Here is a 16,360-nt window from a genome sequence, read left to right on the forward strand (position 1 = left end):
TTTGTACTCAGGCTCTCAGGCTCATACAGAAAATAGTTTCCCACTGTGTGTTTCTTCCCAGCTCCTCCTGTTTTATTTTATTTTATTTTATTTTATTTTTTAATTATGTTTCTCCCCTTTGTTTGCTTCTGCCTCTCCTTACAGAGTGGTTACTAGTTACAAGTTGGCCTTGCTGGGTTCTTCCACTGTGCCTTTAGTGTGCTTTCTTTCAACTTTCTCTTTACCCTGCATCCTGAGAAACATCCTTCAGTTTGTCATCCAAACCTTTAACTTTGGCAAATAAAAGTTTGAATGGTTCCAAAAAACCTTTCATTTTCCTTTTCGGTAGTTCCTTTTTTCTTGAGAGGGGGTGGGTGGGACTGAGACTGACTGTGTCTGTGTCTGTCTGTATCTGTGTCTAAGTGTCTGTGTACCCTACAATTTTTGTGAAAGCTTATGTATATACTGCATATACGCATGGGCATTCTGAGTTGAGGGTTTTAATAGTGAAACCTTCCATGGGTTTTCAGTGGCTGCTAGAATTTATTTCTGGCCTAGGCACTGTTATTTCTCTGTAATTTTGCAAGGTAAATAATTTTTATGCTACAGCATAAACATTCTTGGGATTCTGATTTGTAGCTGGACACAATAAAGTAATCCCAACACAGGGAGGTGGGGGCAGGATGCTCTCCACAAATGCAAGTCCAGCCTGGACTACACAGCAAGACTGTGTCTAAAGGTTGGAAAAATCCAAGTTGCAGCTTTGATAGTTCTTTCCCCAGTACTTATCCGTGACTGTTACAGGCATCTTGTAGGAATGTGCTGACTGTCTTTAGGGGCTTACCTCATATAATCTGCCCTTAGTTTACATGTTTGCTCTTACACTGTGCTTACAGTATTGGTTCTTTGTGTATGGATTTTGAAAATAGTGATTTAAGTTATAATTTTTTAATAATTTCAGTGTTTAGATCTCAGTTGCTTTATAAATATCTTCTTTTCAGCTTGTTTACTGTAGGATTCAAGTTAGATTCCCCACTGTTGTTGGCTGCTACATCTCTTATCAGCAAGAGAGTTGATCTCGCTTTGTGGCATTTATTTAGCACCTTTCCGGTGAGCATTTTCTATACTACAACTTGGTGATTCATTATATTAGTGCTTTGCTTGATTGTTTAATTTTGTCTTTGTTCATGTTGTATTTGGCCTTTAGGAAGTCTCTTGTAGTTGAAGATGACCTTGAAGTCCTGATCCTCCTGCCTTCCTCTCCTAAGTGCCTCCATCACAGGCCTGTACCATCACACCTGTACCTGTTTCAATTGTATTTTCTAAAAATTGAAAACACTTTGAATGGCCTGATCAAAACTAAGTCTGATTTGTTTTGTTTTGTGGATACAGACTCTTCAGTGGTGCTGTTATGTGTGACTGTGGTGGTTTGAATGAAAAGTCTCCATATGCTCTTATATTTGAATGTTTGGTCCTCAGTTGGTAGAACTGTTGTGGGAAAGATTAGGAGGTGTGTCATCAGATTTGGATTTCTGTCAGAGGACGAATGATTGATTGTCTTTGTGTGTCTAGTTATCAACCATATCCTTTCTTTATGTAGCTTCCTTTGTGTTTCTGCTTTCAATATCCTTTGATTGAAATTCTTTGTAGGGTATCATCACCCTGGTTTTAAAGGAGGCCAAGAATACAATGCAAGAGACTAGTAAAGAGGCTGTTCCAGTGCTGTAGACAGGCGGTACAAATCCCGCCTTAGATTAGAAGTAGCAGCTAAGTAATGAGGAATGGGTGTGCTTCCTATACTGCTGGGAGTTCTATAGGGCAAGAACTGTTGGTGGGTGGGCCTGGGAGAATTTCATACGGTGTGATTCCACATTTTGAACTTGAGTAGCAAAAATAGTGATGTCATTTATCACACTGGGAAGACTTAAAGATAGTGTTAGTGTAATCATCTGTGTGAAACTGGAGGTGCCTTTGACATCTCAGTAGGGGATGATTTCCTCAGGGGCAGGTCAAAGGTAGTTGGATATATAGATTTGGAACTCAGAGATAATCTAGGCCAGAAGTGGGCACTGGAAATTCAGAAGCATTTTGAGGATACTTAACATGAAGAATGGATGAAACACTTTAGAAAAGCTGTGGAGTGGAGAGAAGACTTTTAGACATACAGTGACTGGGTTAAACAGGAATTACCAACACAGAGACTTAGCAGGAAAGAACCTATGGGGACAGAGGAGAGACAAAAGAGCATCCTGTGAGTTTCCTCACGATTAGTAGAATTATATGGACATGAGTAGTATAGTTATATGGTGTAGCAGTCTACTAACCCTCTTGATAATTCACCATTAGGTAAGGACCAAGCTCATTGCACCTCACTGGCTATACAAGAGTATAACAACCCCGAAATCCAAAGTCCTGTTGCTTGTTGTTTTAATTAGAATAAGGAAGGATATAGCATCAAGTGAAAGAGGAACTTTGGTTTAAGAACTAGATAATATGAAGTAGAGTGCGTTTCTGGTATGCAAATCCCTGATAGTGAGGGTTCATATTGAACTAGTTTTACTGAAGAAAACCCACACAAAATTAATACTGTGAGACCTATGTATGTGGTTTTTTTTTCTTGCTCTTTTTGCCCTGTGAAATGTAACTTTTTTTTTGTGTGTGTTTTATATATTAGATGTAGTTACTGTGGAGTACATGTATTGTACTAAACATAAAGAAAAAAGTTTAAAAGTCATTTGAAATTGTGGTCTGCCTTCAGTTAAAGAAAAAAAAAGCATAGTGTGTGTGTATATATGAGTTTGATTAAAGTTTTTAAAAAATGTATGAATTCTTACTGGAAATCCTGGGAAAACTGGTATCAATTGCATACACCTGTGACTCCAGGATGTGGGACATGGAGGCAGTAAGATTATAAATTTGAGGCCAGTCTAGTGTACACGGTGAGACCCAGATTAAAAAAAAAAAAGATTATGAAACCTTGGGGGTACCTTTTAGTCATTTCATATGTTAATGTAACAAGCCCTTTCAGGCGTAAGGCAGTAGAGCCCTGTAACCACGCATATTCTTAATTTTTGTCAATGTGTGCACATTTACACAGAGTAGAATAAAAAGAACAGAGAACAAATAGACTCATGTTTGTTTCATTATGTTTTGCCATAAACTGAGTTTAGGTTAGTTTAGATTTTGCCACCAAATGAAATTAAAAGACAAACATGGTCACTCTAGGCAGCAGCTGAGATGTCTGGAAGGCTTAGGTCAAGGACTCTGAGTCTTGATAATTCCATATCGAATGCCTAAAGCCACAAGGACAGAATTTCAGGAGATAAGATACTGTATCCAACAACTTAGTGTGGTGTAAGCAGAGTCAGTGTTCCAGCAAGTTCTTCCAAACAAGTTGTCATGAATGATGAAACCACATTGCTCTGGTGCTATCCCAGATGTTTATCTTTAAAAGTCTCTGACGCTGGAAAAACTAAGGAAAATATAGCAAGTAGCATAGGAGGGGTGTGTGTGTGTGTGTGCATGTGTGTGTGCATGTACATGTGCTTTGCCTGAGTGTGTACATCTGCATCCAGTACATGCAGTAACCGCAGAGGCCAGAAGAGGGTGTTTGATCCCCTGGAACTGGACTTACTACAGATGGTTACAAGGAGCCTTGGGGTGTTGGGAATGGAATCCTGGTCCCCTGGAGGTACAGCCAATGCTCTTAACTGCTGCATCATTGTCTTTCCAGCCCCATCACAGGATATGTTTTGCCAATAAAACATAAAAACAGAGAAGTAACAAACAGCCTGTTGACAGATATTTAATGCTTATGGAGTAACCCTGTTTTACTTACTATCTAATAACAATTAGAAAATATCTATATCTGTGTACTGAAAATATTCATTAGTAAAACCGAGCATTTGTATTAAGGATTCTAAAACATCCAAGAGTGAAGAAACTTGTCTTCAAGCACTGGTTTGTGTTAAACAGAGGTAGTTAAGCTTAGATCCAAATTTTGTGATATTTTCTTTTAGGGTTGTTTATATTTGTGAAGTACTCACCCTTCCTGTGCTGTCAGTTTATATAGCTACCAGAACTAAGTGCCTGTTTTTCATATAGACTGTCTTCTTTACATGTGTATTAAAAATCTAAACTTGAAGGTAGAGTTCAATTCATGCCTTTTTACCTAATTCAGAGCAAAACTTTAAAACCAATTTTATGTGTCATACATATGTTTACTACTATCTGGCCTGTCTGGTAATGATCTCATCAGTAATGTCAGAACTGGTTTCTGATATAAATTTGAATGTTAAAAAACTCATTCTGAACCTGGTGGTGATGGCACATGCCTTAATCCTAGCACTTAGGAGGCAAAGGCCAGCAGATATGGAGTGAGTTCTAGGATAACCAGGACTACACAGAGAAACTGAAAAAGAAAAGCCCAGATAAAGCCTGCTTTTCAGAGCTTTCTTAGCTCTGGGCCTGGGAGTGGGCTTATAGCCCAGCAGAACAGTGCTCCCCTGCAGAGGAGGCTTGGGCTCCTTCTGTCAGTGCTCTGATTTTTCTCCTCTGCTGTCTTCCTTCCTTCCTTCCTTTCCTATATTTTCTTTTTGTCTGACTTCCTCCATTCCTCCTGTAGTCCACCTTTTCCTTGACTTCTTCTCCCCTCCTGTAGTCCACCTTTTCCTTGACTTCTTCTCCCCTCCTGTAGTCCACCTTTTCCTTGACTTCTTCTCCCTCTTCTGTTTGCATCTTTCTCTTTCTGCCTAAACCAAATTCAGTTTATTGTTTGGCTAAGTCTTGTTCAGGCCACACAGCCTAATACCTACTAAACTATTCACTTTTCTTGCTCTTTGGTTCAACTAGTGTGTGTGTGTGTGTGTGTGTGTGTGTGTGTGTGTGTGTGAGTGTGTGTGTGAGAGAGATTAATTTTTTTTGTGACACATAGGAATTTAAAAAGGTTTTTTTTTTACCTTTAAAATTATTTTATTATGCAGCATAGTGACCATAGCAGAGTCATGCACACAAGACAGATTTCCTTATACCTACCTTCTAGATATGGGGAATGTTCATGCTTTGCCACAGTTTGTATCAGAGGTTTTTTTTTTTTTTTTTTTTTTTTTTTTTTTGGTTTTTTGAGACAGGGTTTCTCTGTATAGCCCTGGCTGTCCTGGAACTCAGATTTTTTTGAGAAATAAAACTTTATTGCTATTTCTAGTATGGTCATCCTTCATCCTCTCTCACTTAAGTAATAAAACACAAACTAGTGTTTTTTATTTATGAATGCATCTAAATATATTTGTATAAAGAGCTTCTTCTAACTAGAGAATTGACATTAAAAAAAATTAATTCAAAACTTTGAAAACTTGTGGAACCAGATCCCAGACTGCAGAGCTCTTTCAATCCCTTCACTTCTCAGTCCTTGCCCCGTGGTGTCTTCCTTCTTCTCCCCACCTGTCTGTTTCTGTCCCTTCTTCCTTCTCCATCTTTGTTGATGTGTCCCATTTCCATCTCTTTACCTTTTTAATCTTTGTCATGCAGACAGCACTGCACCTGCTCAACTTGTGTGTCCCACACTCTAGGCCTGTTTAATGTCAGCTTTCTGCTTCAGCCTCTTTGTGACAGAGTCAGGGTTTCCAGTTTGCTTTCTGTGGTCACTCGTCCTTTCCTATTGTGTGAGTCTGGAAGGCCGACTTGGTATTTACAGACAGTGTCTTCTGAGTTGTCTTACTAATTACCCCTGAGCTCTGTTAACTTTCCTGTTAGCCCTGTTTCCTGAATTTAAGTTTTGACTACTATATTTTTATCTGTAGAAGTTCTACTTAGTTGGAATATCTTTTTAAATAGTTTTCTGCCCCTCACAGTTCTTTTCACGTTTTCCTTGTAGGCAAACATGTATCTCTGTCTCCTTTAGAAATGGAGCATTTTAAGTCTACCTGTTCCTATTATTTGTTTATACTTGTTCTTGCTGTGATGTCTTGTTTCTTTCTCTATTTCCATCTCTTCTCCGTCTCCTTTCCTTCATTCTGTTGATGTCTCCATCTTGTCTCCTTTTCCATCATACAGATAGCTAGCTACTTGGTCCTGCACAGATGTCAGTTCTTGTTATCAGATACCTTTGCCTGCTCCTAGGAACTTTGTGTTTGCTGTTGCAGCCCACAGAAGCATTTGATTTGATTCACTTTTCTGTTTTTTTTTTTTTTTTCTGTCCCTTTCCCTCTCCTCTCTTCCTTACCCTTCCCTACCTTTATTCATTTAGATGGTGTGGGGTGTGTGAGCACATGCTAATGATCCCACATGGGGGTGGGAGCAGAAAACAACCTTGGACTTCAGTCCTTTGCTTCCACATTGTTTGAAACAGGATCTTTTCAACTTTGCCTGCTGCATAGGCCAGACCAGCTCCCATAGGAACATTGGGCTGATAGATGTATATGCTACTTCACCCAGTTTTATGTGGGTACTAGGGATTAGAATTCAGGTCCTGCCGGGCGTGGTGGCGCACGCCTTTGATCCCAGCACTTGGGAGGCAGAGGCAGGCGGATTTATGAGTTAGAGTCCAGTATGGTTTACAGAGTGAGTTCCAGGACAGCCAGGACTACACAGAGAAACCCTGTCTCGAAAAACAAAAAACAAACAACAACAACAAAAAAAAACAAAATTCAGGTCCTACACTTGTATAGCATGCACTTGACTAAGACCCCTGTCCCCCAGGTGATTGGTTCTCTTTTGAAAAAAAGTTTGGAAAAAAAAAATAGATAATAAGAGAAACATTGACTTGTGGTTCCCCTTAGCCCATGAGTTCTCCTTTGGTGTGCTGAGCTCTGCCTGTGTGTCACATGGGTTTGACCTTCTTTTACCATATGATAGAGTAGAAGCTTTGACGTGCTCGTTCTAGTCTGTGGTTTCTTGTTGTCAATCATTGTTTGCTGTTAAGATTTTTAAAAACCAGAAATCTTACCCAGTGAGTGCAGTTGTTTGCCTCTGGAATATTTCTTCAGATAACTTAGTAATACTTTTAGTAGAGACTGAAAGCCCCAGTTCTGTGTAATATGCTCATCTAGACATTGCTGCACATGTTGACCAATGGGCAAAACTGCAATGGTCCCGCCTTCATTGGTCATGTGTTCTAGTAGGAGGGGCAGGTAAACAGCAATGACACATGCCAGAAAAAGGGGGAAGTGGGGAGCACGGAACAATTAGAGTATCTATTAGGATGTTGGGAGTTTACAGTTTACTCAGAGAAAACTTTATTAAGATGACAGATAAAGACATCGCGGTTTAACAGAGATGTAGAGATGCATTCTAGGCAGAAGGTGTACAGGTAGAGACCCAGAACACTCATAACCTCTACATTGATTATAAAAACAGGGTTAATTTGAGGTTTTGTGAAACCTAGGTAAAAGCTGATTTTTCTCTTTTCCCTTGTTTTTGAAGGCTTTACTTTTATGAAGTGTTAGTTTTTTTGTTTTTTGTTTGTTTTTGGTTTTGTTTGTTTGTTTCTGGTACTGGGAATCAGACATAGGGCCTTGAACTTGCCTCACAGCTGTTCTCCTACTGAGCTGATTCCTAACCCTCAGCTTTTATTTTGTATATTTGAAGCTCTGTTTCCAGGTTTGTAAATATTCAGAGTTTTTATTCCCCCCTGTTGAATTGCTCCCATTATCACCTTCATCTAGGATTGCTACTTTGAGTTGCTAGGTTTTATATGAATGTTACCTACTCCCTCTCTGCCTTGTCCTCCTGTGGTCTATCCCCGCTCCTGCCCTGTTCTTGTATGGTCTATCCCCGCCCCCCCCGGACCCCCCATGTCCTTGTGTGATCTATCCCCCCTTCCTGCCTTGTCCTCCTGTGGTCTGCCTCCTCAGTCTGACTTTCCAGTTTTACATCTCATCACATAATCTCAGTTAACAAAATCTATCCAGGTAGCCTTTACTTATACAGTTTAGTTCATTTAAATTTAAGGAGAATACCAGCAGATTTAGAAACTATTTTATAATTATATATTAAATAACACTACAACTTGATGTAATTTTTTCAGATTTTTTACTTTAGTTACATGTACATGTGCATGTCTGTATGAAGGTGTGTGTGTGCACATGAGGGCACGGAGAGTGACCTGGATTCTCAGGAGCGAGACTTAGAGTTAGTTGTGAGGTCCCTAATGTGGGACTGGGAATTTAACTTGGGTCCTGTGCAAAAGCAGTAAGCACTTAAAGGGTCATCTCTCCAGCCCTTTATGTAGTTTTTATTTTGCTTTTAAGATTTATTTTTATTTTATGTGTATGGGTGTTTTTCCTGCGTATGTGTCTGGGCATCACATGTGCTCAGTACCTGAAGATGCCAGAAGAGGGTGTCAGATCCTCCTGAACTGGAGTTATAGACAGCTATAAGTAAGCCTTAATGTCAGTGCTGGGAACTGAACCCTGGTCCTCTGAAAGATCAGTCTGTGCTCTTAACTGCTAAGCTATATTTCTAGTCTTTTGTTTTGTTTTGTTTTGTTTTGTTTGTTTTTGTTTTTTTCAAGACAGGGTTTCTCTGTATAGCCCTGGCTGTCCTGGAACTTACTTTGTAGACCAGGCTGGCCTCAAACTCAGAAATCCGCCTGCCTCTGCCTCCCGAGTGCTGGGATTAAAGGAGTGCACCACCACCACCCATATTTCTAGTGTCTTTATTGATAGAGTTTAAACACAAGAAAAACGTTGAGTTACACCCTCTCCATAAAAAGAAATTATTTTTTAATTTAATTTTATTTGTAATTCATTTTTTACACTCCATATTCTATTCCCTGACCCTCCCCACCCTCCAACTGCTCCACATCCCACACCTCCTCCCCACCCCACTCCATCTCCACATGGATACCCCCATCCCCCACCCCACCTGACCTCTAAACTCCCTGGGGCCTCCAGTCTCTTGAGGGTTAGGTGCATCATCTCTGAATGAACACAGACCTGGAAGTCCTCTACTGTATGTGCCTTAGGGGCCCCATATCAGCTGGTATATGCTGTCTGTTTGGTGGTCTAGTGTTTGAAAGATCTCAGGGGTCCAGATTAACCAAGACTGCTGGTCCTCCTACAGAATCGCCCTTCTCAGCTTCTTTCAGCCTTCCCCAACTCAACAACTGGGGTCAGCTGCTTCTGTCCATTGGTTGGGTGCAAATAACTGCATCTGACTCTTTCAGTTGCTTGTTGGGTCCCTTGGAGGGCAATCATGATAGGTCCCTTTTTGTGAGCACTCCATAGCCTCAGTAATAGTGTCAGGCCCTGGGACTTCCCCTTGAGCAGGATCCCACTTTGGACCTGTTGCTGGACTTTCTTCTCCCCAGACTCCTCTCCATTGCATCCCTGTAATTCTTTCAGACAGAAACAATTATAGGCTGGAGGTGTGACTGTGGGATGGCAACCCCATAAATGTCCTGTCTTCCTGTTGGAGGTGGGCTCCATACGTTCCCTCTCCCCACTGTTGAGCACCTCATCAAAGGTCCCTCCCTAGGCAGTCTCTCACCTCCCAGGTCTCTGGTGCATTTTGGAGGGTCCTCCCAATCTCCTACCTTCTGAAGTTGCCTGTTTCCATTCTTTCTGCTGGCCCTCAGGGGCCTCTGTCCTTTTCTCTCATCCAATATCAGATCAGGTTCCCCTCTGCCCCCCCACCCTGTCCCACTGCCCCCCCCCCTGTCCACATTCCCTCCTAAGTCCCTCCCTCTATCCCTCCCCATTTGTGATTGCTTTCTTCTCTCTCCCAAGTGGGACTGAGGTATCCTCACTTGGGCACTTCAGCCTGTTGAGCCTTTTGAATTCTGTGGACTATATCTGGTATATTCTGTATGGGTTTTTTCTTTTCTCTCTCTCTCTCTCTCTCTCTCTCTCTCTCTCTCTCTCTCTCTCTCTCTCCCTCTCCCCTCTCCCCTCTCCCCTCTCCCCTCTCCCCTCTCCCCTCTCCCCTCTCCCCTCTCCCCTCTCTTCTTTCTTTCTTTTTTGGCTAATATCCACTTATTAGTGAGTGCATACCATGCATGTCCTTTTGGGACTGAATTACCTCACTCAGGATGATATTTTCTAGTTTCATCCATTTGCCTGCAAAAGTCAGGATGAATACTACCTGAGTAGTATTCCATTGTGTAAATGAACACATTTTCTGTATCCATTCTTCTCTCATGGGACATCTGGGTTGTTTCCAGCTTCTGGCTATCACAAATATGGCCACTATGAACATAGTGGAACAGGGGCCCCTGTGGCATGGTGGGGCGTCTTTTGAGTATATTCCCAGGAGTAGTCTAGCTGGGTCTTCAGGTCGATCTATTTCCAATTTTCTGAGGAACCTCCAGACTGATTTCCAGAGTGGTTGTACCAGTTTGGAATCCCACCAGCCGTGGAGCAGTGTTCCTTTTTCTCTACATCCTCTCCAACATGTGTTGTCACATGAAGTTTTGATCTTAGCCATTCTGACTGGTGTAAGGTGGAATCTCAGGGTCATTGATTTGCATTTCTCTGATCACTAAAGACTTAACATTTCTTTAGGTGTTTCTCAGCCATTCGAGATTCCTCAGTTGTGAATTCTCAGTTTAGTTTTATACCCCGTTTTTCCAGCTGATAAACAACTTCAACAAAGTGGCTGGATATAATAAAATTAACTAAAATAAATTAGTAGCCTTCCTTTTATACAAAGGATAAACAGACTGAGAAATTAACAAGACAATTCCCTTCACAATAGCCACAAATTATATAAAATATCTTGGGGTAACTCTAACCAAACAAGTGAAAGACCAGTACGACAATAACTTCAAGTCTCTCAAGAAAGAAATTGAAGATCTCAGAAAATGGAGAGATCTCCCATGCTCTTAGATTGGCAGAATTAACATAGTAAAAATGGCCATCCTACCAAAGGCAATCTACAGATTCAACGTAATCCCCATCAAAATCCCAACACGATTCTTCAGAAACATGGAAAGACCAATTCTCAAATTCATCTGGAAAGACAAAAAACCCAGAATAGTGAAAACAGTTCTTAACCATCCCTGACCTCAGGCTTTACTACAGAGCAATAGTGATAAAACTGCATGATATTGATACAGAAACAGACATGTTGATCAATGGAATAGAATTGAAGACCCAGAAATAAAGACACACACTTAACCATCACTTGATCTTTGAGAAAGATGCCAAAAATATACAATGGAAAAAAGAAAGCATCTTCAATAAATGGTGCTGGTCTAATTGGCTGTCTGTATGTAGAAGAATGAAACTAGACCCATATTTTCACCTTGCACAAAGCTCAAGTCCAAGTGGATCAAGGACCTCAACATAAAACCAGATGCACTGAATCTAATAGAAGAGAAAGTGGGAAAGAGCCTTGAACTCATAGGCACAGGGGGAAATTTCCTAAACAGAACTCCAGTGGCTCATGCTCTAAGATCAAGAATTGATAAATGGGACCTCAAGAAACTGGAAAGCTTCTGTAAGGCAAAGGGCATAGTTGATGAGACAAATTGGCAACCTACTGACTGGGAAAAAAAATCTTCACTAATCCCACATCTGACAGAGGGCTAATATCCAAAATATATAAAGAACTCAAAAGTTAATCACCAAGAAATTATTTTTAAAAATTAACTTTTTCTAAGTGGGCAGTGAGATAGATTTGTTCAGTGACTATTTGTGCCTAATTGATCTCATGTTAATGGGCAGTGGAATGAAAAAAAAATTCCATGTTGAGATTTACTGCTTCAAAGAATAACGCATGTTAGATTATTTTAAAATGCAAAAATAGTTCTTGGTACTTCAGTATACAGGAAGCTGAATTCTTATATTTATAAATATGCACAAAATATAAATTATTTCCTATTATATCTGTTTTTAAATTTCTAAATCCCTCTATATTTATTTGATCTAATGTTTCTATAGTTTTTCTTTCTTTCATTTTTAATTATACATTTACTTTTTTAGTTTTTACCCTAGACCAGGAATTGGCAAATTGTTGCTTATGGGCAAATCCTGGCTATCCATGACACTGAAGCAAAGCCACACCCACTTCTTTACAGTTTGTGTGTTGTTTTGTTGTTATCATGTCATAATTGAGCAATTGCACGAAAGGATATTTGTGTATAGATCTTAAAGCCTATATTTGCCATGTGGCCCTTTTTATTACAAAGAGAAATTGACCAACTTCTGCTATAGAAGACTGGATCGTATATGATTATTAGATGATCTTAGTAGGTGGGCTATCAGGCTGCATCCTCACAATTTCTGATGCAGTGCAATGGGTTCATACCCAAGAATTGGAATTTAGGAGCCTGTCAAGATGGCTCTGCAGGTGAAGGTGCTACTAAGCATGATGTCCTGAGTTCAGTCTCTTGGACCAATATGACCTCCATATGAATGCCATTGCACATGGGTACAAATACATAAAATCATAGGTGTGATAATCATTTAAAGTGCATCTCCAACAGACGTCAGGCGATGCTAAGCTTTTATCTGAGTACTACATTTTGAGGAACACTGCCCTAGATATTAAATTAGTAAATGGAGCTGTGATTTCCTGTGGTCTCAAGTAAATTACGTGTTGAACATCCCTTACCTGAAATGCTTGGACCAGGAGTGTTTTCAGATTTTTGTCTTTTTTCTGTGTTTAGAGTATTTTTATGAATCTGTTTAGCTGAACATTGCTAATCCCCTAATTCAAAATACAAGATGGTATCATATCTGAAACTTAGCATTGTGTTAGGAAGAAGCACTGAATTTTCCAACGGTTCCTAGTTTTGATTTTTAGAGATGCTTGACCTGTCATTTGTGTGCTATTTGCCAATAATGTTGAAATCCATGAAGCCCTTTAACTTACCCTTAAGAGCACAGCTTTATAATAACTACAAACTCTCAGCAAATGAAATGTCTGAGGGCAGTGGGATGAATGGGTACCAGTAAGCTGTGATACGTTCCTACCAGAAAGCCGTAAGGAGCAGAGTGAACCTTCCAGTATTATCTTCCTATCTAGTGAAGAGAAATTAGATGCCACAGTGGATACTGTACTTCTTTCCTGTTGTGTGAGGATTCAGAACTGATTGGTTTAGTTAGGGGTTCTGAGAGTGCTTGTAAGAGCCAAGGCGAAGGCAGTCTTTACAGCTGGATACTGATTATACTAATACATTGGTTTTGTGAAAATTTATTATTTGTTTCTTGGAATTTGTATGCTTAGCTTTGTTATAATTTTTTTTTATTTAAAATCCTAGTAGCTTGAGAATGTTAAGAGTTAATTTTTTAAATGGTAAGGGACACTTAGACTTTTCAGTTCTTGTGTGTATAGGATGAGAACACGGTTTCCATGGGAACTTCTGCCTCCTCTTTCAGTGCCTGACTTTCTATAGATTTTTGTGTCTGTTCTGTCGTGTGTGTGTGTGTGTGTGTTTAATAGTTAACAAAAAAAGTTTATTTTGAATTGTTCTGATTTCTTAACAGAGTGATTATATATAAAACACAAGTTTTAAGCTCATTAATTTCTCCATACTGGCATCCTGACGGTGTTATGATAAAGGGATGTTTTATTTAAGCTAGAAGAATTTGAGGGTGGGAGCTTGAGGGTAGAAGTGATGTTAACAAAACATTTGCTGAAACAGAATGTGATTTTAGATTATATATTTATTTTTCCCATTAACAATCTTAAATTTGTTGGGGTCCTGTCTTTGTCCCTATCTAATAGTGATATTGGTGGTGAGTCTTCATGTATTCAGCATGAGTGGGCATTTGTAGAGTGAGAACAGAAGGGACAGGAAGAAAATTGTCACATATTGATCTGAAGTCTGTGGTAAAGCTGCTTCTCTGCCTCACCCATCTTGTTTGCCATGGTTGGTCTGCGCAGGGTCCTAGAGAAAACGGTTTGTCAGCAGAGTGCATGGCATCTGTCTTGTGAGTGGAGGAGGGAGGAGTTGACTGGAGGCTGTAGGCTCCTATGTGAGGAGAGAACAGCAGTGTCACCGTGCATACTCCGGAAGGAGCCTCGGAGTCCCTTAAGAGAAGAGACTGCTTGCTTTCATTTCTGTTGCTACCGTAGGCAGCACATTGTGAGGTTACATACAGAGTTAATTATGTACAGCAGCGAGCCCTGCTGTTACCATGCTTTCTGATGCAGTAGCACCCAGCACAGTAATTACTGCCTAAAACCTAATGTCCTATTTATATATGGATTTTCATATGTAGTAAGAAAAATCAAATCTAGATTTATAAACCTCTAGTATGAAATCTTTTACATTTTTTATAGAGGATACACTGTAAGTGCATAGAGGATTTTTTAGATGCATGGAGAATTTTTACCTTTCATGAGGCAGGAGCTGCCATAAGATGATGTCACCTTGCAGCTGATTGGCTGTTGCAGCACCTAGGGCAGGGAAGAGAAAGAAAAATGCCGGCACAAACCTCAGTGGTGGTTCTGTGGTTGTTTCTATCTGTTTCTGATAGAATCTTTGATTAGTATCAAATTTACTGTATTTGGCCATGTGAACTATTAGGAGCTATTCTAGGGTGAGGGAAATTCGGAGGAATGAGGCGGCTGATTTGCAAACGGATCTGTGATTGTAAGTTGCAGAATCTGGGTATAGGAATAAGGCAGGGCGTGCTGGAGATTGACTATGGGAGGGGCTGGCAGAAAATGCTTCTATGAGCAGCAAAAAAGAGAGATGCTTTGACTGCTCTCAAGTTAATATGCTTGCTTTAATGTTTTGACTCCGTATGTGGTAAATGTGACAATATGCCATTTTTATTTTAAATCACAGAGGTTATTTTATATGGTGTTAACCAATATATAAATATTTATTCAAAGTGTCTTTATTTTTTTATTTGTATCTTACCTAAATAATGATTTTTATTCATATCTTTTTTTATTTTGAGTCATAATGGAAAATGGAAAAAGCTTGCTTCCTTAAGTATTTATTTTCTTACTCTTTGTGCAGATAAAAGCTTTGATGATGAGGAATCAGTGGATGGAAATAGGCCGTCGTCAGCTGCTTCAGCCTTCAAGGTTCCTGCACCTAAAACTCCTGGGAATCCTGTCAGCAGTGCAAGGAAGCCTGGTTCAGCAGGTGGCCCTAAGGTTGGAGGTAATGCAGATGCATGTCAGGTCAATGTGCATGCTTCATGCATTGTGATGCTCAGTGCTTCAGAGCAGTGTGCTATTCATGACTGCAGTAGAAATGCAGGGCTGGAGATAGTGTTGCAGCATAGAAAGTGTCTGCCTTCTAGAACATGACTATTATAGATCGTTACTTCCGATAGGAACATGTATAAATTTGTGTTTTCTTTGGGTACTTTTGTTTCAGATGCCAGTTTTAAAGGAAAGATTCAAAGAAGTAGTTTTTTTGGAGTGTGTCTTTTAAAGGGAGTGGTATTTCAGGACTGGGTCATTTTTGGGTATTGTAGCTGTCACAGCTTTGAAGTGCAGAAATGTAGAGTATGATTTCACAGTTGTCTAGGTGTAATAAATTAAATACTCCAATATTTAAAATGGTTGAAGATACTGAGTAGTTTGTCACAACAGGAATTGGCTGATGGTGATCAAGTAAAACTGCCTCAGATAATGGTCTCTGGGTTTGATGATAACAAATAAGAAAGTGGGGAAGCAGGTTTTACGCAGTGGTGCAGCACATCCTGAGCTTTTTAGAACTGTTCTAGTTTGGCTTTAATTTTTTTTAATGGTATTTTTTTTTCATGTACACAGTAGGATCCATGAATATCTACCTGGTGTGAGTTTCTGCAGGATCTGTCTGTCAGAATAAGTCTGTAAGAACAATTACCTATTTGAATTCTAGAGGTCACTCATCTTAAAATACTGACATGTGTGTGCAGTTGCACACACACACAATATCTTGCAAATGTTTTGTTTATAGTAATTGATGTGAAAGTGAAGGTCTTGACAATTTTTGCGTTTTATCTTTTTGTCTGTGATAGTTTGATTAATGACAAAAAGGAAAGGAAAATAAAAACTGCATGCCTACTATGATGGTTCTGAAAGAAGCTGTATTCTAATTCGGCACATCCAAACATGTTTCCTAAATCTTATGATTAAAAATATAGGGGTGCTTCTCTCTCTCTCTCTCGCTCTCTGTATCTGTCTGTCTGTCTGTCTGTCTCTCTCTCTGTAAAAAAAGGTTTCTATATGTAGCCCTGGCTGGCTCACACTAGCTGTGTAGACTAGACTGGCCTTAAACTCACAGAGATCACCTGCCTCTGCTTCTGGAGTGCTAGTAGTGAAGATGAGCAGCACCGGTGTGACTCGTTTTACCTTTCTGTAACTCTCACATAGCATATAATTAGAAAGTATGGTAACTTTTTATGTTGTTTTGCAATCCAGAAGTGTGTTCTGCAGTATAAGTACTGTAGCACAGGATGCTTTCTTACACAGTCTGGTCCTCAGGAAGATG

At 39.8% G+C, this 16,360-nt stretch overlaps 1 protein-coding gene across 31 annotated transcripts in view; it reads left to right on the forward strand.

The window, feature by feature from the left end:
- Clasp2 (cytoplasmic linker associated protein 2) overlaps positions 1-16,360 on the forward strand; it is a 172,765-nt gene that overhangs the window by 57,108 nt on the left and 99,297 nt on the right. For 24 of the 31 annotated variants that reach the window (XM_085828098.1, XM_085828101.1, XM_085828103.1 and 21 more), the window contains one exon: positions 14,894-15,040. In XM_085828098.1, coding sequence (XP_085684224.1) covers positions 14,894-15,040 — 147 coding nt within the window. Of the gene's footprint in view, positions 1-14,317; positions 14,519-14,893; positions 15,041-16,360 lie in introns of those variants that run through there. The other 7 variants (XM_085828124.1, XM_085828121.1, XM_085828125.1 and 4 more) reach the window with 1 other exon arrangement.

Source organism: Mus caroli, unplaced genomic scaffold (genome assembly GCF_978045245.1).
Source record: "Mus caroli unplaced genomic scaffold, Mus_caroli_1 scaffold_11, whole genome shotgun sequence".
Lineage (NCBI taxonomy): Eukaryota > Metazoa > Chordata > Mammalia > Rodentia > Muridae > Mus > Mus caroli.